The 24,184-nt window shown below is 38.5% G+C and overlaps 1 protein-coding gene across 4 annotated transcripts in view; it reads left to right on the top strand.

The window, feature by feature from the left end:
* The window catches only part of DOCK7 (dedicator of cytokinesis 7), a 224,280-nt gene that overhangs the window by 63,347 nt on the left and 136,749 nt on the right, over positions 1–24,184 (top strand). For all 4 annotated transcript variants that reach the window (XM_004588728.4, XM_058657374.1, XM_036494308.2 and 1 more), the window contains exons 10-14: positions 504–584; positions 4,613–4,778; positions 7,426–7,568; positions 13,316–13,409; positions 14,075–14,237. In XM_004588728.4, coding sequence (XP_004588785.3) covers positions 504–584; positions 4,613–4,778; positions 7,426–7,568; positions 13,316–13,409; positions 14,075–14,237 — 647 coding nt within the window. The remainder of the gene's footprint in view (positions 1–503; positions 585–4,612; positions 4,779–7,425; positions 7,569–13,315; positions 13,410–14,074; positions 14,238–24,184) is intronic.

Genomic DNA, 24,184 nt, shown 5'->3' with positions numbered 1-24,184 from the left:
GTGATCTGGCAGCCCACTTCCAATGCATCCTAGGCGGCGGATGATTGCTAAAGTGCTTGGGTCCCTGCCATCACCTAGAGTTTTTAAGATCATGTAAAAGAGTGTGTCGTGTGCAGAGTTAATTTTTTTATGCTTTCCATTTGTTTTCTCTTTTACTTCCAATACTCTGTTGAATGGAAGAAGATAAAAAGTGGGTACCTTTATCTTAGTCTCTTATCATAAAGGACGGTTTTCATTTTTCAGCCATAATGCTAGCTCCGAGCTTCTCTTGTTGGCCTTCCTTGTGTTGAGGTAATGTGCTTCTGTTCCTAGCTTGCTGGCTGTTTCTGTGTTGTCAGCATGTAGAATTTCAGCTAGTACTTTCTCTACATCAGTTGACGATATATTGCTGGTTTCTGTTATTCTGCTAATGAATAATATTACATTGATTTTTTAATAAACTGACTTTTGCATTTCAGACTGCTTTTTAAAAATCTTAATCTTTGCTCTTTTACTTTTGACAGCTGGAAAAAGTCCTGCAACAAGGAGATATTGGAGAGTGTGCGGAACCATATATGATTTTCAAAGAAGCAGATGCCACCAAGGTAGAGTGCCATGCGTCATGCTTCTCACGTTGTCTCTAGCTTGTGTGTTGTTTTTTTTTTCTGTTGGCCTACTTCTAGTCCTTTTTTAATATTTCCTTTTGTTTTTGGGTTTTTGTCATGTGCTGAGGTGTTCTTTAACATCTCTCCTATGGTAAAACCAATTGATTCTGCTACATTTTTTTCCTGGAGCTAATTGCATTAATTTTGCTTAATTCTTAAACATCGTTAAATATTTTCTTTACTTAGAATATTGTACTTTTGATGAAACTTTTTCTAGCAATATAAAAACTCTTGGGTTTTGTCTGACTACAGATAAATAAGGAATTTAGTGAACATAGAAAATGCAGTCTACTTAGCATATCTACAGTGCTAATCTCTAAAATCTGGATAAATTCATTAAAACTGAAGTATTGAACAATTAATATTGAATTCCAGGTACTGTGAATTGACCACAGGTGATTTTTGGATCTTTCAACATAAGATTTAATGCTGGAACATCCAAGAGAGTATCCTTGTAATATTGAGTAAACTACCAAAACCTAGGAAATACTTTGCTTTATATTTTTTTGACATTCAAAATAAAAACTCAGCTTTCTCAGCTAATATAGGTAAATTTGAAGATAATAAGATAATCTTTTTTTTTTAGAGATTTGTTCATTTTTATTGGAAAGCCGGATATAAAGAGAAGAGGAGAGACAGAGAGGAAGATCTTCTGTCCGATGATTCACTCCCGAAGTGACCACAACAGCTAGTGCTGTGTGATCCAAAGCTGGGAGCCAGGAGCTGTTCCTGGTCTCCCACGTAGGTGCAGGGTCCCAAAGTATTGGGTCATCCTTGACTGCTTTCCCAGGCTACAAGCAGGGAGCTGGATGGGAGGTGGAACTGCCAGGATTAGAACTGGTGCCCACATGGGATCCTGGGGCATTCAAGGCGAAGACTTTAGCCACTAGGCCACGCCACCAGGCCCCACAAAATTTTTAATCTTATTTTCATTTCATTTGGAAGGCAGAAATACTGAGGTTCAGGTTGTGAGACATATAGACAGTGCCTGAAAGAAAGATCTTTGTCTACTAATTCATTCTCCAAATGTCCACGGCAGCCAGGAGGGGGTTAGATCAAAGGCAGGAACCTGTTAGTCCAGATCTCTTGCATGGGTGGGTGAGAACCATTTCCTAGAGTGCACATTGGCAGGAATATAGGATCATGAGTGGAACCAGGAGTCAAAACCAGGCACTTTGATATGGATGCAGGCATTTTTTTTTTTTTTTTTGATGATGTCTGCCTAGTTAGGTTGGGAAGGGTCGAGGATCAGGGAAAGTGGGTAATACCATAGTTTCCAAACTGGGTTTTTCTTCTTCCTGTATCTGGGGAAAAGAGGAAGATAGGGGGAGAAGCCACACCCAGCCTCCCAACTGCCTCAGTTTCTAGGGATGGGGAAAGGCCACCCAGTGTCATCCCAGGGTCCCCGATGTAGAACATGCTCTGTGGGTTTTGCTCAGGTGGTTTTAATAGTTCTAAACTGCTGTCAATATGGCTGTTCCAAGGATGAGGAAATCCTTTCAGGGTACTCTGTGGGCCCCAATGGACTGCCATATAAAGTGCAAGCATCTTGATCAATGTCTTAACTGTTGCCATATGCCCACACTTTCTCTTATACCTTTACATAGAATCAAGTATAGTAGATATTTAGGCTCTTAAAAAGCAAGACCTGGAGTCTCGGGGTGCGGAGCCCAGCGCACCCGCCTGGCCATGGCGCCCGGGTGGAGGCGTCCCCAGCCCGCGTCCCCAGGCCAACTTGGGGCGAGGGTGCATGGTGGGGAGTGGGGGGTTCGGGGGAGATCCCGGGGCTGTCCAGAGGGGCGGCCACCTGGCCAATCCCTCTCTCCGGCCCGCAGCACTTTTGCACTGCCGGTGTTGAGGGTGGCCCAGCCGAAGCTCCGAGAGAAAGGACGCTGCTGGACCCAGGGAATCTCGAGATGTTCCGTGGGAGAATTTAGTATAGACACAGCGGCATGAGAGGGGACCATCCCAGGTGCTGTGAGTCTCTCAGTAGTGTGTTGAGATGCTTGGGAAAGGCTTCGGAACAGGGGGTACCGTCGCTCACCGCAGCTCCTGCGGGCCACTAACCGGGCGAGACATGTTCGCGCGTGGCGTGAGACTGGTGGCCGAGAGCGGGCTCAACCAGAGGCAGCCTCTCAGAGGTTTGTCCCGCGTTTCCAAAGGAACTGTTGACATCTTCAAATGTGTGATTATAAACGCTACCTTGGCTCCCACAGTTTGTTCTATATGACATTCTTCTTGAGGACTAATATAAAAGGGGAAATTATAAACTTTTTACCTACAACCAGTTTGACAGCAGAATGTCTTGAGAATCAAGAATCAACCCTGGGTTATTAACTAAAAGTAAGCTTTGAAAGATTGCAGCAGGGGAACATAGCCATCCTCAAACTTGAACGTGAAAAATGATCTTCCATCTGGGAGATCTTCCTGTTCTGAAACCGTCAGAGGTGTGAGAATGAGCTCTTTCCCAAAGGAACTCACCCAGAGGAGCCAAATTGTTCTTTTCCAAAAGCCAAGAAGGTAGCTGCTCGCAGCATCGCTCATCAGCCTGCTCCGGATGTCACTTCTGTGTAAGTTGTGCCCTCTTCCAGGGCATCTGGAATGGAAGCTGAAATCCTGCCCGGGTTCCACTCACCAATGAGCGCCTATGGGTGCTCGGCTGTTGTCTACCCCAAAATTGAGGCTTCTTTTTCTCTTTTGTATCAAGGCACTTTAAATGAGCTGTTGCCAACAACGATTCACCCATTCTCATACCCCAATTCCGTTGGAGTTATATTCCTTACTTTGAATTATAAAAGATCTAAATTGAAATTAATTTTATACATAAAGCTAAAAAAAAAAAAAAAAGCAAGTCCTGGGCCCAACATGATAGCCTAGCAGCTAAATCCTAACTTAATGGGATCCATGCCCGGGATCCTGTATGGGCATGGTTCATGTCCTGGGTGCTCCACTTCCCATCCAGCTTCCTGCTTGTGGTCTGGGAAAGCAGTCTGGGATGGGCCAAAGCCTTCGGACCCGGCAGCCATGTGTTAGACCCAGAAGAAGCTCCTGGCTTCTGGCTTTGGATTGGCTTAGCTCCAGCCGTTGTTGTCACTTAGGGATGAAAGAGTTTTCTTTCTGTTTCTCTGTGTAAATCTACCTTTCCAGTAGAAATAGAGATACATCTTAGGGGGAAAAAAAGAGCAAGACCTATTTGGGAGGTATAAAGATAGTAATCGTAATTCATGCTATCATTTAGCTAATTTTTTCCATTATTTTTCAGTTATACATGCTAAGATAGGACAGTATCACTAGAGAATACCTCAGCAGCATCCTTCATGGCAAGACTATGTGAAAGAAGTGGCTGAAGTTTTCTGTTTTGAACTGTTGGTTTACTATTGTAAGACAATATAGTATCTGTTTTCTAGAATTGTCTAAAAAGTTGGCCAGGCTCAAGATGTGCTTCAGATTTGCATGTACTGTTGGATATACTATTTTTCAGAGTTTCGTTGTTTTTACTTCTTTTAACTCTGAGCTTGTTTACTGTTGTCCTTTTTGTGCCCTCCACATCCTCCTCTTGATTGCTGTTAGGTGTGAGAATGTTTCAGGTGGGCTCAGCCTCTTCCATATTATTAATAAAATTTAAGAAATCACAGCCTGGAATGTTTTGTAGTTAGAAGTTGTTGGTATGACCATTGTTTCACTTCTGTTCCTAAAATAGTACTTTTGGTGAATAAATACGTTTGGCAGCACTTCTTTCTTTTCTCCTGAGAAGACATAGTCTCAGGTTACAGACTTGCTCTATACATACGTTTATAGAGGGAGTTGAGGCTTTTCAGTGGTTAAGGTAAGAAACTTATTTGGATCTCTGAAAAGTGGATTATTTTGCCATCTTTGCTGAGAGCTTAGAACTTGTCTCTTTGTAGTGCATAAAATAGCCTTTAATTTATTCTTTTCAAATGTAATCACATGCAAATTCTGTTTTGCAGAATAAGGAAAAATTGGAGAAGCTAAAAAGTCAAGCGGATCAGTTTTGCCAAAGACTTGGGAAATACCGCATGCCTTTTGCTTGGACTGCAATCCATTTAATGAATATTGTTAGCAGTGCTGGGAGTTTAGAAAGAGATTCCACAGAAGTAGAAATTAGTACTGGAGGTAAGAGTATTTCTATAACGTATTTCTAAATGTGTATAGTTTTTATTGCCTAATTTGCAGCATGAGGTCAACTTTTTTAGCCTTTTTTATCTGACTCCTGCATTGAGATATAATTCATACATATAATCCATCCATTTACACTAAATTCCAGTAGTTTTTCCCATGCGCATAGCGTTCTGCAGCCATGACCACAGTCTGCTTTTGAGCAGTAACTCTTCATTTCCTCCAAAATCCTCAAACCCAGCCCTAAACAACCACTCAAGTATTTTCTGTCTCCTCTGCATTTGCCTGTTGGGGAAATCCCATGCAAATGAGTGGTTAGCTTCTTCACTTGATCTTAGTCAAAAGGCTGAGAAGTGAAGTGGCTAGCTTCTTTAATATACAATGTTTATGGCTTTTTGCATGTTTTAGTATGTTTCAGTATTTTATTTGTTTATTAAAGATTTATTTATTTGAAAGTCACAATTAACAGAGTGAGGGACATGCACACCGCATACATGCACGCGCGCACGTACACACACACACACACACACACACACACAGAGTGATTACCTTTCATCCACTGGTTCGTTTCACAGTGGCTAGAATGAGTCTGGAACTCCTTCCATGTCTCCCACATGGGTGCAAGTTTCCAGGTAATTGGGCCATCTTCTGCTTTTTTCAGGAAGTTTAGCAGGGAATTGAATCAAACCTAGAGCAGCTAAAAGATGAACCAGCAGCCTTATGGAATGCTGCTGTTGCAGGAAGCTGCTTAAGCACTTGTGCCACATGGTGGGCCCAGTATTTAATTTTTTTATTGCCAGATGATGGTCCAATATACTGATATATCATGTTTTGTTTATCATTTGTCAATGGACGTTTGAATGTTTCCACTTTTTGGTTATTATGAACAGTTCTGCAGTGAATGTTCATACACAAACTGTTACATGGACAAATGAGTATCCTTTTATTTCTCTTAAATATACATATGGAAAAGAGAGATTGCTGGATCATAACTTAATTGTATGCATAACCTTTTGAGGAATGACCAGACTGTTTTCCAGTGATAGCTGATAATGTTAAGTACATTTTTCTTTTTTTTAGAAATACAGAGTTATATTCTTTGCCCATTTTTAAAGGCTTTTTAGGTTTTTAATGTTTAGCTGATGCCTAATTTTTAAGTGGATCTTTTTGTTTTCTTGTTAAGAGTTCTTTATATGTTCTGTATACATGTTTTATCTAATACAAAATTTGCAAATATTTTCTCTGTGTATGGTTTTTTTTGTTAAGCAGATTTTGATAGTGATATAAGTGTCTGTTTACCTTTGTCACTGTGTTTGTGAATTTGTGTCAAAGAGACAGTTTTATCTTTATTAAGAAGGAGTTTTTAATTTAATCAATTTTTCCCTAATTTATTTCTGGTTTTGTTTCATTTATTTCCATTGTGATATTGTTTTTTTTGTTTTTTGCTTTTTTTTTTTGCCTGCTTAGATTTAGTTTCTCTTTTAAGCTTTCTTGAAGTATGAGTTTACAGTACTGATTTAAGATATTTCTTTTTAATTTATACCTAAAAGTTTCCCTGAGTACGTGTTTTTTGTATGTATTTTCATTTTCAAGTATCAAATTAACTTAAAATTTTCTTTTATAGATCTTGCCTTTCGCATTAGTGAATTCTCCAAAATGTTTTCTGTTATTGATTTATTATTTACTTTACTGTACCTGGAGAGAATACGTTGTATGATTTGAATATTTTTTTGAATTTATTATGTTGCATCTTAGTGTGCAGATTGTTTTGGAGAATGTTCTGGAAGTGCTTGAGAAGAATGTACTTATCTACTGTTCTTGCTTAGTGGAGTGTAGTTACGTGTGCTAACCCTAATTTATTTTAAGTTTTATTCAAGTTTCTATTTCCTTGTTGAGCTTCCACCTGGTTTGTCTGCTAATTGTAAATAACAGAATTGTCTTGCAAAGTCTGTGAATGCCTTATCACAATTCTGTTTCAAACTCTAGTGCTAACATAGACCGTTATGATTTCCACTATGATGAATAAATATGTAATTCCTCTGTAGCTCATCTTTGGCTACCTGTATAAATCTTTATATGTTAGAAACTTATGTTACATGGTAAAATTACAAAAAGATATCACTCTTTTTTACATTTCTCCAGAAATGAAATTCTTCTGCCTCAGTATGCTGAGGGATTTTAATTTATTTATTTATTTTTTATTTTTTTAAAGATTTATTATTTTTATTACAAAGTCAGATATACAGAGAGAGGAGGAGAGACAGAGAGGAAGATCTTCTATCCGATGATTCACTCCCCAAGTGAGCCGCAATGGGCCGGTGCGTGCCAATCCAAAGCCGGGAACCAGGAACCTCCTCCAGGTCTCCCACAGGGGTGTAGGGTCCCAAGGCTTTGGGCTGTCCTCGACTGCTTTCCCAGGCCACAAGCAGGGAGCTGGATGGGAAGTGGAGCTGCCAGGATTAGAAGCGGCACCCATATGGGATCCCAGCGCATTCAAGGCGATGACTTTAGCTGCTAGGCCACGCTGCCGGGCCCTGCTGAGGGATTTTAAACTTTAGCAGATTTTAGCCTGTGTTTGAAAAGTTGTTTCAAAACAAATTTTAAATTTTATGAAAGTGTATATCATTCTTGTTTTCCTTGGTAGAACGAAAAGGATCTTGGTCAGAGAGAAGAAACTCTAGTATTGTTGGCAGACGATCACTTGAAAGGACAACAAGTGGAGATGATGCTTGTAACTTGACTAGCTTTCGACCAGCTACGCTGACAGTGACGAATTTTTTTAAGCAGGTATTGTTCTGTCATGTAGGAATTCAGGGGAAATGTTTGTACATAAATGTCTTTTACTTTTTGAAAAGTAGTAATGGTACGTATGTATGAATACATGTTTAAGAAATTTTTCAGACTTTTATAATTAAAATAAAAATATAAAAGTATAAGAGCAAGAAGTAATGTGTAGTGAACCTGTTGCGTTATCATTACATTCATGTGCATTTTGACTTTGAGTAATATTGTGTCAAATTTCCTCTTTCTTACATGGTGGTCTGAATGAAAGGAGGAAATCCTTAAAACTTGGTAGGGCAAGATATGAGGGTAGAAAAGGCCTTGAATTGACAACAGCCATCTGACCGAAGACCTTTAGTGTTTATGTCAATAGTGTTTGTATGCAGTTGCCCTGAGAGAATTCAGTGGTTAGAAAAATACAAGGGCCAGATGTCTGAAGCAGTGAGTGCTTTGTTGTGGATGGAAGGCTAGAATGATAGATCAAATACATTAATAGAAATATGGTCATATGCTTACTTAATAAAATGCCACAACTTTGCGTGTTCCATCTCTTTCTGCTACTTCAACTGCTCCATCAGGTCTGTTATTCCTACAGGCCTTTATCATTTCCCAGCCTGCTTTATCAACGAACTGAAAATGTAAAGTTAAATCAGTACGGGATCAATTCCTCACCTGTTTCCAGAAAAATTTTTTGAGCATTTTTCTTGTACCAGCTGTCATTTTCATTGTGTTGACTGGAAGGTATCACATATGATTATGAAAACTCAAAAATAGCAATGCTAAGTGTGTTTACTTTGTAGCATGCTCTACTTAGAATCTGTTTAAGAAGTATTTTTGAATCGGTAAAAAACTATTCATCACATGTAAAAAGCAGATTATTTAATTTTAATGAAGTATAATTCAAGGTATAAGTTTCTCTTAAAATGAAACATAGAAAAGATTAAAAAAATTTTATGGTGGATTACTGTCCACAACTGTGTAATTGGGAGTATTAGTGTGCAGATTTGAAATGTGCAAGACGAAAATTATTAATAGCTTGTGGAGATTTAGCAACAAAACCACACACATATTTGTTTTAATGACATTGTCTGTTTGCTGCTGGGTATATAAGCTGTCTGTTGCCTAGGGATACAGAATAATAAATAATAAATAATACAGTTTTCAAGTGGACCATTCCGGGGATAGGCTCTTTCACATGTTTGGGTGTTGTTGGAATCAGTCTATCTAAATTACTTATCTTGGGAGGACATTTGACTCATGTCTGTGCCATAGCTTACTCTCAGCTTCTTCAGGCTGGCCTGATCATGTAATCACAGCAGAAGTTCAAGAGAGTGGTCAAACTAAATTCTGCAAATCATTTTGAGATGTCTGTATCATGTTTACTTATTGGCTAAAGGGAAGGTCCATGGCCAAGTCTAGAGAAGGGAAGAATTCCCCAACCAGAAGATGGAATGAAAAAGTAGTGAATGCAGGCCAGCAATGCAAGTATAAATCAGTGAGCTAAGTAGACAGAACAATATAGTTTTGATATAATTTGAAGGTTTTATGCACAAGGACCTTTTAAAGATTTATCTATATTATTTCAGTACTCAAAAAGGTAAGAATGTATTGTTTCAGCCATTGATGAATCAAATTTTCCAATCATACGTGAAGAAAGCAAAATATTATTTTGAAGGTATTAACAAAAATGTATGTTCACTAAGAAATAAAATTAATTTTCTTAAAAAATTAAATTAAAAGGTAAATTTGCTATCTTGTTTAGAATTTAATTAACAAGTAAAATCTGCCTCATGGTGAGTGAGCTCATAGTGATAACTTAAATCTATTTGTTACCAAATATAACAAAATAATTACATAGAATATGCCAAAGATAGATTAGATTAATGAAATGTGCAGTCTAACTTCAAAAAGAGACTAAAATCAAACCCTATTTTTTTTTTGTCTTGTTTTGTTTTTTAATTTTATTTTTTATTATTATCATTTTATGATATAGTTTCATAGGCCCTGGGATTTCCCTTATCCTCTCCCCAATTCCCTCCCCCGTTACTGAGTTCCCCTGTGTTATTACTATAGTATAGCTCTTCATACACAGTCATATGTCCATCATTGTCGGCATGGACAATGGCAATGTCAAGATATATTGAACAGTTTCATTGGGAGTCCATCTTTGTAAGTAGAGATGCATACTGCATTGTATCTTCAAATCTGGATATGATAGTCTCCATTACACAGTTACTATACATCCGCTTAAATGAAAAGCCACAATACAAAATCAACAACAGGAAGAAAAACAGAAATTTGTAATGCCATGAAGTTAAATAATATGCTGCTAGATATGATAGTCTTCATTACAGAGTATTATACATTCCCTTAAATGAAACGCCACAAAACAAAATCAACAACAGGAAGAAAAACAGAAATTAACTACACCATGAAGTTAAATAACATGCTACTGAATGACTAATGTATTGCTGAAGAAATGAAAATCAAGAACCATCTTTAAGAAAATATTACTGTATGATCTATGAGTCATTGAAGAATTTAATGTGAAGAAAGTGCTTTGAGGAGATGAAACTAACAAAAAAAAATAAGAATTCATGAGATATAGTTTCTGCTGATCTTTGTTGGTGTGATGTGTCTCCTGTAGGCAGCAAATAGATGTTTTTTTTTTAATCCAGTCTACTAATCTATGAGATTTGATTGATGAGTTTAATCCATTTACACTCAGGGTTATAGGAACTGGTGGTATTTTGTCCTGTCATTTTAACATTGGGTTAATATAAGAGTTATGGGAGTCCCAGAAGGTACAGAAAGAAAAGCTGGGTTTACAAATGTATTTAATGAAAGAATAAGGAAAAATTTCCCTAATCTAGAGAAAGAATTGGGGAAACAACATCCAGGAGGGGCACAAAACTCCCAACAGGCTTGACCAAAAGTGATCTTCATCACGACACATGGTAATCAATCTCTCTTCAATCAAACATAAGGAAAAGATCCTTAAATGTGCATGTGAAAAAAAAATCAATTGACATATAAAGGAAAGCCAATTAAACTCACAGGAGACCTCTTGCAGGAAACTCTACAGGTCAGAAGAGAATGGAGCGACATATTCTAGATTCTAAAAGCAAAAAAATTGTCAGCCCAGGATAACATATGCATCAAAGTTTTCCTTTGTCTTTGAAAATGAAATAAAATTCTTCTGCAGTAAAGAAAAATTGAAAGAATATGCCTCTTCCAAACCTGCCCTACAAAGGATACTTAAAGATGTTCTCTTGACAGACGAGAGGAATAGCGCCCTCCAAAACCAAAGGCAAATGCAAAGAATATCCCTGTAAAGAAGTTAATGGCAAATATGTTTTATGTAACAGATATTTTGTACCAAAATACATTATCTCTTAATTAATTTTATATAAATTTTAAAAAACGAATCATTTATTTATAACTCAACGTTATAAATAAGAGTAGAGTAAGAGTGAGAAATATCTTTCATCCACTGGTTAACTTCCCAAATGCTTCAGTATTTGGGGGTAGGTCAGTAACTTCATTTGGGTCTCCCACAGGCATGGCAGGGACATTTGTACTTGGGCCACCTTTTGCTGCTTTTCCAGGTACATTAGCAAGTGGTTGGCTCCGAACAGCTGGGACTTGAACTGGGGTGCATATGTGATGCCAGCATTGCAGGTGACAGTTTAGTTCACTACAACACCAGTCCCTTCCAAGACCTTTTTTGAAATGGTTTTGTACAAATTGGAAATTTTCTGTTAATTAGGTGCTGTTATCTTTATTTGATGTCTAGTGTCTAATTGAGGTCTGAAAAATTGCATTTTTATTTGAAAGTCTGATTTTTTTACAGAGAGAAGGAGAGAAAGATGTCTCCTCTTTGCTCTTTCTTTTTTTTTTTTTTTTAAAGATTTATTTTTATTACAAAGTCAGATATACAGAGAGGAGGAGAGACAGAGAGGAAGATCTTCTGAGCCGCAACGGGCCGGTGCTGCGCTGATCCAAAGCCGGGAACCAGGAACCTCTTCCAGGTCTCCCACGTGGGTGCAGGGTCCCAAATCCTTGGGCCATCCTCGACTGCTTTCCCAGGCCACAAGCAGGGAGCTGGATGGGAAGTGGAGCTGCCGGGATTAGAACCGGCGCCCATGTGGGATCCCGGGGCGTTCAGGGTGAGGACTTTAGCCGCTAGGCCACGCCACTGGGCCCCTCTTTGCTCTTTCAATCTCCAAATGGCTGCAATCGCTAGAGCTGAGCTGATCTGATGCCAGAAGCCAGAGCTTGTTCTTGGCCCCCATATGGGTACAGGGACCCAAGGACTTGGACCATCCTTTGTTGCTTTCCGGGTCACAAGCAAGGATCTGGATTGCAAGTGGAGCAGCCCATACAGGAAGCAGCGCCCATTTGGGAGGCACTTGCGCCAGAGAAATAGTTGTCCCCATTTGAAATCTTTTTGAAGTTTTTTTTCTGTTTTTAGTATAACAATAGTTATACATTTCCTTAGAGAAACTGTTTAATGTCTCACTCTCCTTTTTTCTAAATCTAGCCAGTATTTAAATTTTGCGTTTTAGAAATTTGGTAATGTATGAGCTGAATCATTGGCTCAACCTGCTAATCCTTCACCTCCAAGCACCACATCCCATGTGGGATTTCAAATATGGGATTTAATTTTATTTCAAATGAAAATAAATAAAACTTTCAAGTAAAAATAAATAAATCTTTAAAAATTTGGGGTTTTTTAAAAGATTTATTTATTTTTATTACAAAGTCAGATATACAGAGAGGAGGAGAGACAGAGAGGAAGATCTTCCGTCCGATGTTTCACTCCCCAAGTGAGCCGCAACGGCTGGTGCTGCGCTTATTCGAAGCTGGGAACCAGGAACCTCTTCCGGGTCTCCCATGCGGGTGCAGTGTCCCAAAGCCTTGGGTGGTCCTCAACTGCTTTCCCAGGCCACAAGTCGGGAGCTGGATGGGAAGTGGAGCTGCCGGGATTAGAACCAGTGCCCATATGGGATCCCGAGGTGTTGAAGGTGAGGACCGTAGCCGCTAGGCCACGCCACCAGGCCCAAATCTTAAAAAATTTGTAATGTAACGTTGAAAAGACAGTATGGATTTATGTAACAAATTTATGATTTTTATTTTTTTCTTTGCTCTTTGTTATTATGTCTGCTTTTTCCCAATTTCATCTAGATTTTGTGGAATTCTACAATATCTTTTAGGGATAGATAATAGATGATGGATAAACACATGGAGTATATAAATGTATAATTAGTGTTACTAAAATTTGAAAGGATAAAGAGGAGGACATAAATTAGGTTGCTTTTTAAATGTATTTATTCATTTATTTGAAAGAGGGAGAGACAGAATGAGAAGCCTTCATTTGCTGCCTTGCTTCCTATGTGCCCACAACAGCCAAGACTGAATCAAGAGGAAACCAGCAGCTTCATCTTGGTCTTCCCACATGGGTGGACGAGACAGAATTCCCTGGAGTATCTTTCCTAGCCATTCTCCGGGAGCTGGATGGAAAGTGGGGTAGTTAGGACATGAATTGATGCCCACATGGGGTACCAGCATCACAGATGGCGTCTTTGGCCGTTATGCTGCCATGCTAACTACAGGCTGGTTTTGTTCTTATATTAATTAAATTTTCATTCTGGCCATATCGTGAGCAGGCATGCATGATTATTAATAAGTAAATCTACTATTGTCTGCTATTTTGGTTGTATTGAATACTTTTCTCTGTATCTTTGAAATAGGAAGGAGATCGCTTAAGTGATGAAGATCTATACAAGTTCCTTGCTGATATGAGAAGGCCGTCTTCTGTCTTACGGCGACTAAGACCTATCACAGGTATTTTCAGGTCTTGAGTAGACATGAGAACACTTATTATCCTAATTGATATGTGTTGTGATCAGATATTCATGGACTTTTTTACATTCAGTGTTTGTCAGTCTTTTTTTTTTTTAACCTCATTAGATATTATGTAATCTGTTTTTAGGACTCTGTCTTTGAAACTTTTTGCACTAAAATAAAGATTATAAATAATAGCACTAAAAGTTATATCTGAGGCAAAAAAATGTACATGGAATAGTAAATTTTCAGAGACAAATTTGAATTCTGGACAGAGCAAATCATTCCAGAATACAACATTTTTGGAGTCAGCCAAGTGACAAATTTAATCTTTGCGGTGTTGACTTATATGTCTACTAGATCCCCCTCTCTCTGTTTCTTTGTTCTATTTATTTCTGCTGCCGTTGCTTATTATTTATTTATTTATTTTCTTTTGGCTCCTACATTCCTTCCTATCCATTCATTCACAAACCATTTGCTATTTTATATGGACTTACAGTAAGTTTTAGATTTGGTGAAGTGAAGACTCAGAGGCTAGTGTTAGTTTCAGTATTTCTTTCCATACTTCTTAAGCAGATAGGATTTAAATCTCTCCACAACATTTTTGATGTGGCATTCTTATTTATTATGTTTACATGGTTTTTGTAATGTGCTTCCCCGTGCAGCTCAGCTGAAGATAGATATTTCTCCTGCCCCTGAAAGTCCTCACTATTGCCTAACCCCAGAGCTGCTTCAAGTGAAGCTGTATCCTGACAGCAGAGTTCGACCTACCCGGGAGATTCTAGAGTTTCCAGCCAGGGATGTGTACATTCCAAACACTACTTACAGGTAAGAGATTTTAATTTTGGAGAATTCTGAAGCGAAACACTGTGTTTTCTAATGTCAAAGCAGAACTAGAATGCAGGCTTCCAAGTATCTCCGGTAGCTGTGTTATTCATTCCATCCCTTGCCACACATTTTGTTCGTCGTTTTTCTATGTTAATTGCCTTCCTTGGGTTTTTCTCATTTAAGCTATGTAATTTCAGGTAAGTGTTAACTTGCATTTTAGAGATGAGTAAAGGGAGGGATAAAGGATTTTATAATTTTGCTAAGGATTACGCTTGAGTGTAGGGGTGCTAATAGCATTTGATTCCTAGACTTTTAGATTAAAACAGTTGAACTCTTAAGTACTATACCATATTTCTTTAAATGTTTTTATTAGCAGAACCTAGCATGAAACATGAATCAAACTTATATGTCTGAATCGTGTTCTAGCAGTTTATCAGCAGTATTTATTGAGTATGGATATTCCCTAAAGAATTCCTGACATGAAGTTGCTGGGGACAACATTTTAGACTGAACACTATGTCACTCCAAGAGGTACCATTTGCATATATGTGTTAGATTGATGCTCATTGTATCTCTGAATGCTGCAATCCTGACCTGACACATCTTTGGATGCCCAATAGGGAAACTCAGAAGATTGTGAAACAGAGCTTCTCAAGTGTCACTCTAGTCTTCCTTATTTTAGTGTGTTTAACCACCATTTACTGAGTTCCTGAGGCCAAAGTTTTTTTGAAATTTTAACAGTTTTTCTCCGCTATCTCCTCTATACATTTACTTCAAAATGTACGCTCAGTGCAATGCTCCTTATCCTTTCACCTCCTAAAAACTCTTAGTTACTATGTAGATCAGCACTGTGAAATAGAAATGTGGTGGGAAGCACATTTGTAATTTAAAATTTTATCATTGCTACATTGAAGATAAAAAGGGGCCTGATGCAATGGCTCATTGGCTAAATCATTGCCTTGCATGCACCTGGATCACATATGGGCACTGGTTCATGTTCCAGCTACTCCTCTTCCCATCCAGTTCCCTGCTTATGGCCTGGGAGAGCACTAGAGGGTGGCCCAAAGCTGATGCCCATATGGGATCCTAAGGCTTGCAAAGTGAGGATTATCTATTGAGCCATTAAGCCTGGCCCATCAATTCTTTCTTGATTTTTTGTTCAACAACTTAACTTGTGTTTATCTATGTTACCTCCACTTGAATTGTTTCTGAGACAGGTAAAATGGAAATTGGAAAGTTAGAGTTGTCTTTCATCCCCTGCTTAAAATTATATTTATTTGAATATATGAATATGCTTAAAGTTTGTATGTTATTTTTAGGTTTAAAGTTAAAAATAGAGGGATAGGAATTAGGCATAGTGACTTATGTGCTGCTATGGTGCCTATATCCCATCTCAGAATGCCTGGGGTCATGTTTTGGCTCAACTATTGAGCTGAATTCATGGTACATGTAGTTGACCTGGATTGACTTCCTGGTTCCTGACTTTTGCCACACCCTGAAAAGTGGGAAGAGGAACAGTGGATGATCTCTGTATTTAATACAGTCCTCTGAAGGCTTTTTGAGTTATTATATTTTCCCTTATGTTCTTAAATTTGATGTTGATGTGGTGATGTGTATATATAAAAATATGTTACTTTCATTTAAATTAGTTCATTCAGTCCCAGAAGTCTTGTAATTCTGATGAAAGAGTTAATGTCCCCTCGTGGCCTAATTGATCTGGCTGTCATGTTCCCCATGTGCATCAGGGCATTTCCTCCTCTGGTTGGTCGTCAGCAACTGGGGAAGCCTAGTCCTAACACTTGTACACCAAGGTCAGACCACATGTATTGTGATTTTCCTTGTGGTTAGGGTTTGAGTTCAGCCATCTGGTTGCAGAATTTATGAAGAATCCTTGTCTAGGGTGACCTCAGACTTAACTGCAATTTTGGGCACATTGATCTGCTCCCAGTCCTGGCTCCTGTGAGTGTCATGTGAGTTCTATGGTCCTGCTTGCCTCAGCCTATCACCACCCCATCTCTCGCACGAACTGGAGGGTGCTGCAATCCGATAGAAGCAAGCTCACAATTCTCCTATGGGATCTGACACCAGATCCAAATCTCTGGTGTCCTGGTGGGTGTTTAGGCTCCAGCCTGATGTGCCCTACATCCTGCCCCAACACTTGTGCGTGGGTACTGCTGCCTAGCCCAGCCCGGCATGCCCCATAGCCCCAGCTTTTTCATGCCCCAGTGGATGGCAGGTGATGCTGTCTAGCCTTACCCTGTCATCCCCTCTGGTTTCCCCCTGCAAACCACCTAATCTTAGATCCCTAGCCTACCTCATCCCTGAAAGCCTGCAGAAGTTATTCCTGCCCATCAAACATGCCCTCGGTAGCTCCCACCCCAACACATCCCCATACCCTTACCCACTCCATCTGTATCCCCCATGCCTGGAGGGTGGGTTGGCATGTCCTGGCCTGGTGTTGCCCACTTTCCTTACTTAGCTCGAAGGAAAAAAAAACAAGGAATAGAATAGGCAGCTATTGCTGCTACACAGGTATAGTTACAAATTTGGCATCAGCCAAGCCCAGAATGCCCACCAGCTATTGACTGCTTTTCTACTAGCAGTGTAACACTTACCTAGATACAAGGCAACCCACGTAGTTGCCTACAACTGGAGTCTTAATTTCTATGAGATCAACTTTTATATAATTCACAAGTAAGTGAGATATTTTCTTAATTGTCCTTTTGAGTTTAGCTTATTTCAAATGTATGATGAGCTCTGATTCTGAATGTTTCCTTGTTTCTGTATTATGTTTTCTTTATCCATGCATCATTGTTGAACACTTGGTTTTTTTCTGTTTTGTGAATATCGTAAAATTGCTGCATTAAATATGGGAGTGCAGATGTCTCTTTTACAGGGTGATTTTATTTTGTTGGAAATGAATATGTCATATGGTGGTTCTTTTTTTAAAGATTTTGTTTGGAGGAATTTCCATACTTTTTCTGAATGACTGCCCTAATTTCGAGTCTCAGCAATAGTGTTACATGTGGCTTTTATTATGCTGAGTTATATTCTTTTTCATACCTAATGTGTTCAGAATTGTCTTATGAAACAATGTTGGATTTTATCATATGGTCTTCTGCATATTTTGGGGTGACGTAGTGCATTCATTTGAAAGGCAGAGAAACTGAGGGAGAGGAAGGGCAGAGAGGAGAAAGAGATCTTACATTCACTGGTACATTCCTTAGTGTTTACAATCACCTGGTTGAAGCGGGAGCCTGCATCCCAGTCTCCCTGCAGGTAGTAGATACCTCCGCCATCATCCACTGCCTCTCGGTATGTGCACGGTCAGGGAACTGGATGGGAAGAAATGAGCCTGCAATTCAAACCAGGCATTCTGATTCTGTGATATAACCAATGTGCCTGCCCCAGTCATTTATATATTGTATTCCTTTGATGTGGTATGTCATGTTCATTTATTTGTGTATTAAAGCATTTATGCATGCTATGAATGGATGCCACTTGATCATGGCCAATAATCTTTTTGTTTAGTTTGGTTTACTAGTATTTTGTTGTGGATGTTTGTGTCTTTGATCATTAGGGATTTTGGCCTGTAACACTCACTCTTGTGTCCTTGACTGGTTTTGGTATCTAGATAATGCTGGCTTTATGAAATGGGTTTGGAAAAATTCCCCCCTGTCCTACTTTTTTTGGAATAATTAAAAAAGAAGACTGATGTTAATTCTTTTTTCAGCAATGAAACCTCTGGTCCTTTTTTTTTTAATGTGAAATTTTTACTGATTCCATCTTATAATTACTATTGGTTAGTTTAAGTATGATGTTTCTTGGTTCAGTCTTGGTGAGGTGTGCGTATCCAGGATTTAATTTCTTTCAGGTTATTAAATTTGTTGTACTATACATGTTCATAATAAACATTTAAGGCCCGCCATTGTAGCCTCACAGCTCAAGTCCTAGCTTTGCATGCACTGGGGTTCCATATAGACTCCAGTTCATGTCCCCGTGACCCCATTTCCCATCCAGCTCCCTGCTTGTGGTCTGGGAAGGCAGTTGAGTATGGCCCAAGTCTTGGCACGTTGCATCTGCATGGGAGATGTGGAAGAAGCTCCTGGCTCCTGGTTTTGGATCAGCTCAGCTTCGGCCATTGCGGCTGCTTGGGGGGTGAATTAATGGACAGAAGATCTTCCTCTCTGTCTCTCCTCCTCTCTGTAAACCTGACTTTTCAATAAAAATAAATAAATCTTAAATCAATGAATAAATAAATCTTTGCCTCGGGGCCAGTGTTGTGGCGTAGTAGTAAAGCTGCCTGTGACACTGACATCCCAGATGTGTGCAGATTTGTGTCAGCAACTTTACTCCCATCAACTTCCTGCTGATGCCTGGGAGAAGCAGTAGAAAATGGCCCAGCTGTTTGAACCCTGCTACTCACTGGGAGATCTGGCTTAAGCTCCTGGCTTCATCCTGCCTCTGCTGTTTTACAAGCACTGTTGAGTAAAGTAGTAGATGGAAGCTCTCTGTGTTTCTCCTTAACTCTATCTCTGACTTTCAAATGAATCAATTAATCTTTTTAAAGGAAATATTCCTTTGTCTTTCTGTGCTGTCAGTTATAATATCTTTCTTTTCTTATTGTTTGAATCTGTTTTTTTTCTTAATTCAGCTGAGAACTTTTCCATTTTGTTTATCTTTTCAAAGAACTAGATAGCTCTTTGTTTCTATTTGAAAGGAGAGTTTATAGAGAGAAGGAGAGACGGAGAGAAGAGTGAATTCCGTTGGTTCACTCCTTTGGTGGATGTAGGGTTGTAAGCACTTGAGCCATCCTCCACTGCTTTCCCAGGCTGTAAACAGGAGGATGGATTTGAAGTGAAGCAACTGGGAAATGGCACCCATGTGGAGTGCTGATGCTGCAGGAGGAGAATTAGATTTAAATTCTACATTTTCTTTATTTCTACTCTGCATTTTATAATATCTTTCCTTCTGTTTATTTTGGGTATAACTTGATCTTGTGTTTTTAACGCCTTAAAGTATAATTATAATGTCTTTTCATGAAAGCAGTAATTGCTGTTCCCTCTTGGTACAGCTTTTACTGTGTCTCATATGGTTGCATATGTTGTGTTTCTATTTTTATTACTTTCTTAAAAAAAAAACTTTTATATTTATTTGGAGCCCAGATTTAGAGCAGAGAAAATCTTCCATGTATTGGCTTACTGTCCAATTAGATGTTGTAATTAGGGTTAGGGTGACCTGTTGCCAGGAGCCAGGACCTCCATCTAAGTCTTCTATCTAAATGGCAGGGATTCAGCTTCTTGGGTCATCCTTCTGCTGCTTTCCTAGCATGTTAGTAGTGGACAGCAGATCCAGATTTGGAGCAGCGAGGATTCAGTATTGGCACTTACTGGCATGCAAACATTGCGGGAAGTAGCTTAATCCATTGTACCATGATATTGGCTGCATTTTACTGAACCTGGAAAGAGGAATGGTTATGCGCTACAACCCTCAGGACTCAGGTGAAGGCAAATACATCCTAGGGCAGGGGTAGTCATTTGATTGACAGATTGATGAGATAACAGAGTAACGGAGATACAGCTTTCAATACTTAACCCTATGCTTGCTATTTGTCCCATTTCATTTCCTCTCAGAGATTTCTGTCTCTTAAAGGTTGCTGAAAGATGCTGAGTCATCTATCTTCTGTAGTTTCTTCCTGCTAATTGGGGCATTGGGCTTGCCTATCCCGATTTTGGAAATCACTCTTGTCTCATCAGTTCATTTGATGAGCTGGAGAATTTCCAATCATTGCTATGGCTACTGTGTTCCCCCATTGCCATCACTAGACTGATAAGTTGTTTAGCATAAGCAAAATTGGAAAGAAACATTTGCAGATGGAGTTCTCTTGAATAAGGGAAGATTATGTTTCATTATTTCCCAAATACTTTGTGGTGATAAGAGTTCTATGGTATAGATTTTAAAATCATCTAGCTTAGTTGTAAAGACTTTTAATGTCCCTGTTTGTGAACAGAATACCTTTGCTGTAGAGGTGACAAATTGAATTAATCATGACACATGTTGTTCTTTGTTCTGAAAGTATATATTCCAAGGCTGTTGTTTGTCCATGATTACTTCAAACAGAGTGTCCACAGCATAAGGTACTTGCCGTGTAAATTGACCTAAAGAGCAGTCCAGATTGCTTAAAGCAATAGTCAGATATTTAAAATTAGCTTCTTATGACATACCAATCTTCTGATTTTTTTTAAAGATTTGTTTATTTTTATTGGAAAGGCAGATCTACAGAGAAAAGGAGAGACAAAGAGAAAGATCCTCTGTCTTCCGGGTCTCCCACACGGGTGCAGGGTCTTAAAGCTTTGGGCCGTCCTCCACTGCTTTCCCCCACAAGCAGGGAGCTGGATGGGAAGAGGAGAAGCCAGGACATAAACTGGCATTGACATGGGAACTCTGGCGTGCAATGAGAGGATTTAGACACTAGGCTACTGCAATGAACCCATCTTCTGATTTTTTTTTAATATTCATTTATTCATTAATTACATTGCATTACATTACACAATTTCATAGGTACTGGGATTCCCCCCCCTTCACCCCAAACCCTTCCCCCATCATGAATTCCTTCACCTTGATGCATAACCACAGCTCAAGTTCCGTTGAGATTCCCTAATTAAAAGTTTACACCATACAGTCTTCTGATTTTTTATTAAGATAACTTAAGAAGTTCTCCTACCAATAGCAACTTCCAGAGAGAGCCTGGCAAAGATAGAAAACATGAAAGGCAAAGACCTTACTTATCTTTTTGCCTTAAGGAGAGGTTATTGGAGGTTTTCCGTTGGTTCACAGTAGTAGGCTGACCTGTCTTTCATGTTCTCCTGGGTATATTCTTTTCCTTTGTACGAGAGTCAGCAATGGAGGTTTCCTAACCTGGAATGTGCGCTGCAACCACGGTGTCTGGTTCTTGTGATTGGATATCCTGACACATCTGTGGTCAGTGGGACATGAGAGCATGTGCTGCTTGCTGGTGTTTAGAGCTATCCGTGGGGCCTGTTCCCAGCCTGGCCTGCTTGTTGTTGGCTTCTGGCCCACACTCAGCCTGCTTGACATTTTCTTTAGTCATCAGTGGACATCTGGGTTAATTCCATATCTTAGCTACTGTGAATTGAGCTGCTATAAAAATGGAGTGCCAATAACTCTTTCATATGCTGGTTTCATCTCCTTTGGTTAAATATCCAGGACTGGGATGGCTGGGTCCTACAGTAGATTAAGATTTTGAGGATTTTCCATACTGTCTTCAATAACAGTTGTACTAATTTTCATTCTAACCACTGATTTATTAGGGTGTCCTTTTCTCTATATCCTCACCAACATTTAGCTTCAGTTTGTTTTGGATGACAGCCATCCTTGCTGGGGTGAGGTGAAACCTTTTTGTGGTTTTACTTTTATTTCCCTGACAGTTAATCGTGAGCATGTTTTCATGCTTGTAGCTTTCCAGTCTGTATTATATCCTTTACTTGTTCATGCATGACCTTTGTGCATTTCTGCATTGCATTATTTTTTTGTCATTGAGTTTCTTGAGCACCTTATATATTTTATTTATTTTTTAAAGCAAATTTATTTTATTTTTGATGATGTTTACATAGTTGAGAAGGATGCCTGCCCATGTGGACTGATCAGGTTGGAAAGGATTGAGGAATGGGGAAAAGTAGATGAGACAATTGCTTCCAATTTTTTTCCCCCTGCTGTATCTGGGGAAGGAGGGAGAGAAGGGAAAGGGCCACTCCCTGCAGCCAGCCACCTCAGTACCCAGGGATGGGAGATGACCACTCAGTGTCATCCTAGGGTCCCTGATGACCATGCTTTTAAATAGTGTGTAAGGGTACTATTTCAAGATATGTATAAATGTTGTGGTATAAAAATATATGTGGCTACTTTAATGTATGAACAGTACCTGCTGTTGGCAATGTAATGCATTATACGTTCAATTTTCAAGTGCCAGTCTCAGTTAAATATTAGTTACTGAAAGTTTTTTCACTATAGAAATCCTTTAGATCTATTTTTCCCAGGTTTATGTATTCACGCAGGAGTTTTTGTTAGGGGCTTATATCGCAGAGTGTTATTTCAGACTCCTAGGAGAAAAAAGAATGTTCCAGAAATAGGAGATTTTGAAAAGTACAGTTTTGTTCCTGAAACTAGAATATACTTAGTTAGGAAGTGTTCATATAGCTTAATAACATAGAGGAATGGGAACAATGGAACCCAAGACCCAGTTTTTAAAAGTTTGCACAGTTTTTTAGAACTAAATAGTTTATAAAGACACCCAGAAACACTGTCTGACTTGATGATTATAACTCAAGGAAGTGCACTTAGTAGGGTTGTTATTTTTCTCATACATGGACTTGGAAATTCTGACTGTTGCTTATTGATATAGACAGCTACAACTCTGCATCTTTAAGGTTATAGTTTATTGCTATTTCTGGACCTGGAGGCGTGGCCTAGTGGCTAAGGTCCTCACCTTGAACGCGCTGGGATCCCATATGGTTGCTGGTTCTAATCCCGGCAGCTCCACTTCCTCTCTCTCTCTCCTCCTCTCTGTATATCTGACTTTGTAATAAAAATAAAATAAATCTTAAAAAAAAGATTATAGTTTATTGCTATTTCAAATATTTGCATTTAGATAGGATAAAATTCATTTTAAGATTGTAGTTTATTGCTAGTTCAATTTTTGTTCAGTTTTGTGAATTTACGTTTTTGATGGAATTTGTAAATTTATTTTCTTAAATGTCAATGAAACATTACCTTATAAAGGATGATTATGAGTTCTCCTTAGATGACCTTGAATTGCATGTTTGGCACCAGTTGAGTAACCTTGCTCTAGCTGATTTCTTATGAGAATACTTTGGACTTTGATAAAAGAGCCCATTGTTTGATTACTTTAACTTCAGTTTTCAAAACAACTATATTTTGAAACTTTGGAGGTCATATGTAAATATAGTGGATACGATTTTTAGTGATAGGGAAATGACATGCAAATTTAATTATCCTAAAACAATATTTAAACAAATTTGTGATGGATTTTATAAAAGAGTAAAATAACAGGAGCTCAGTAAATGCTAATGAATACATTTTTAAATTAATGGATGGAATTAACGGACTTTTCTGAGGTATGCTGTTAGAAGACAGAAGCTTGAAAGCATCATGATTCTAGTCTGACAAGTTGTGAAGGCCTTGAAATTGAGAATGTGTAAACTTGGTCTCAGAAAAATTTGTATTTATTTAGAGTAAACTCTTGGTACAGAAATTTTCTCAATTCAGTAAATTAAGATGCATTTACAATTTCTGATTCTCTTGCAATTTTTCTTGTTATTTTCTACTTTTTCTTATCTTTTAAAAAGATTTATTATAATTTCAGATTTACTTTTCTGTTATCTCTTCAGTTACTAAGTGTCATATGAGGGAATCACATACTAGCACTCCATAGTTTCAGAGGAAAGGGCTGCCATTTTATAGGATATATGTCAAAGAAATGGGGTTATCTGCTGTATGAGATATAAATAGCACCAAGGCAATCAAAAATTGAAGAGGCGTTCTGGATTGATAAAATACATTAGGAAAATATTAAAGGCAATGAGTAAAAGTACGTGATTTTTCTTAGTGTAAGGTTTTATGTTGAACAAAAAAAAATGTAATTGGAGAATGTGAAAACCCCTTCATAATTGGAAAAGATTTGGATTTTATTCTGTAGATTTGTGCTTTTCTAATTGATATGGGCACAACTGTGTGGGATATGTGAAGTCAATAGGGTAAATGTTGCACATCTAGGAGCATCAGTTTTTCGATTAAGGATAGAAAGGATAACTATTATTTATGAAGACTGAGCTTAAGACATAATTTATATGAAATATTAAGAAAAGAGTCTGTGATTTAAGATAAGATCCCAATAAAATTCTGAAACA

Source organism: Ochotona princeps, chromosome 2 (assembly GCF_030435755.1).
Source record: "Ochotona princeps isolate mOchPri1 chromosome 2, mOchPri1.hap1, whole genome shotgun sequence".
In the NCBI taxonomy this organism is placed as follows: Eukaryota; Metazoa; Chordata; class Mammalia; order Lagomorpha; family Ochotonidae; genus Ochotona; species Ochotona princeps.
Note: the sequence above shows the minus strand (reverse complement) of the source record. Positions and strands in the feature narration are given on the sequence as shown.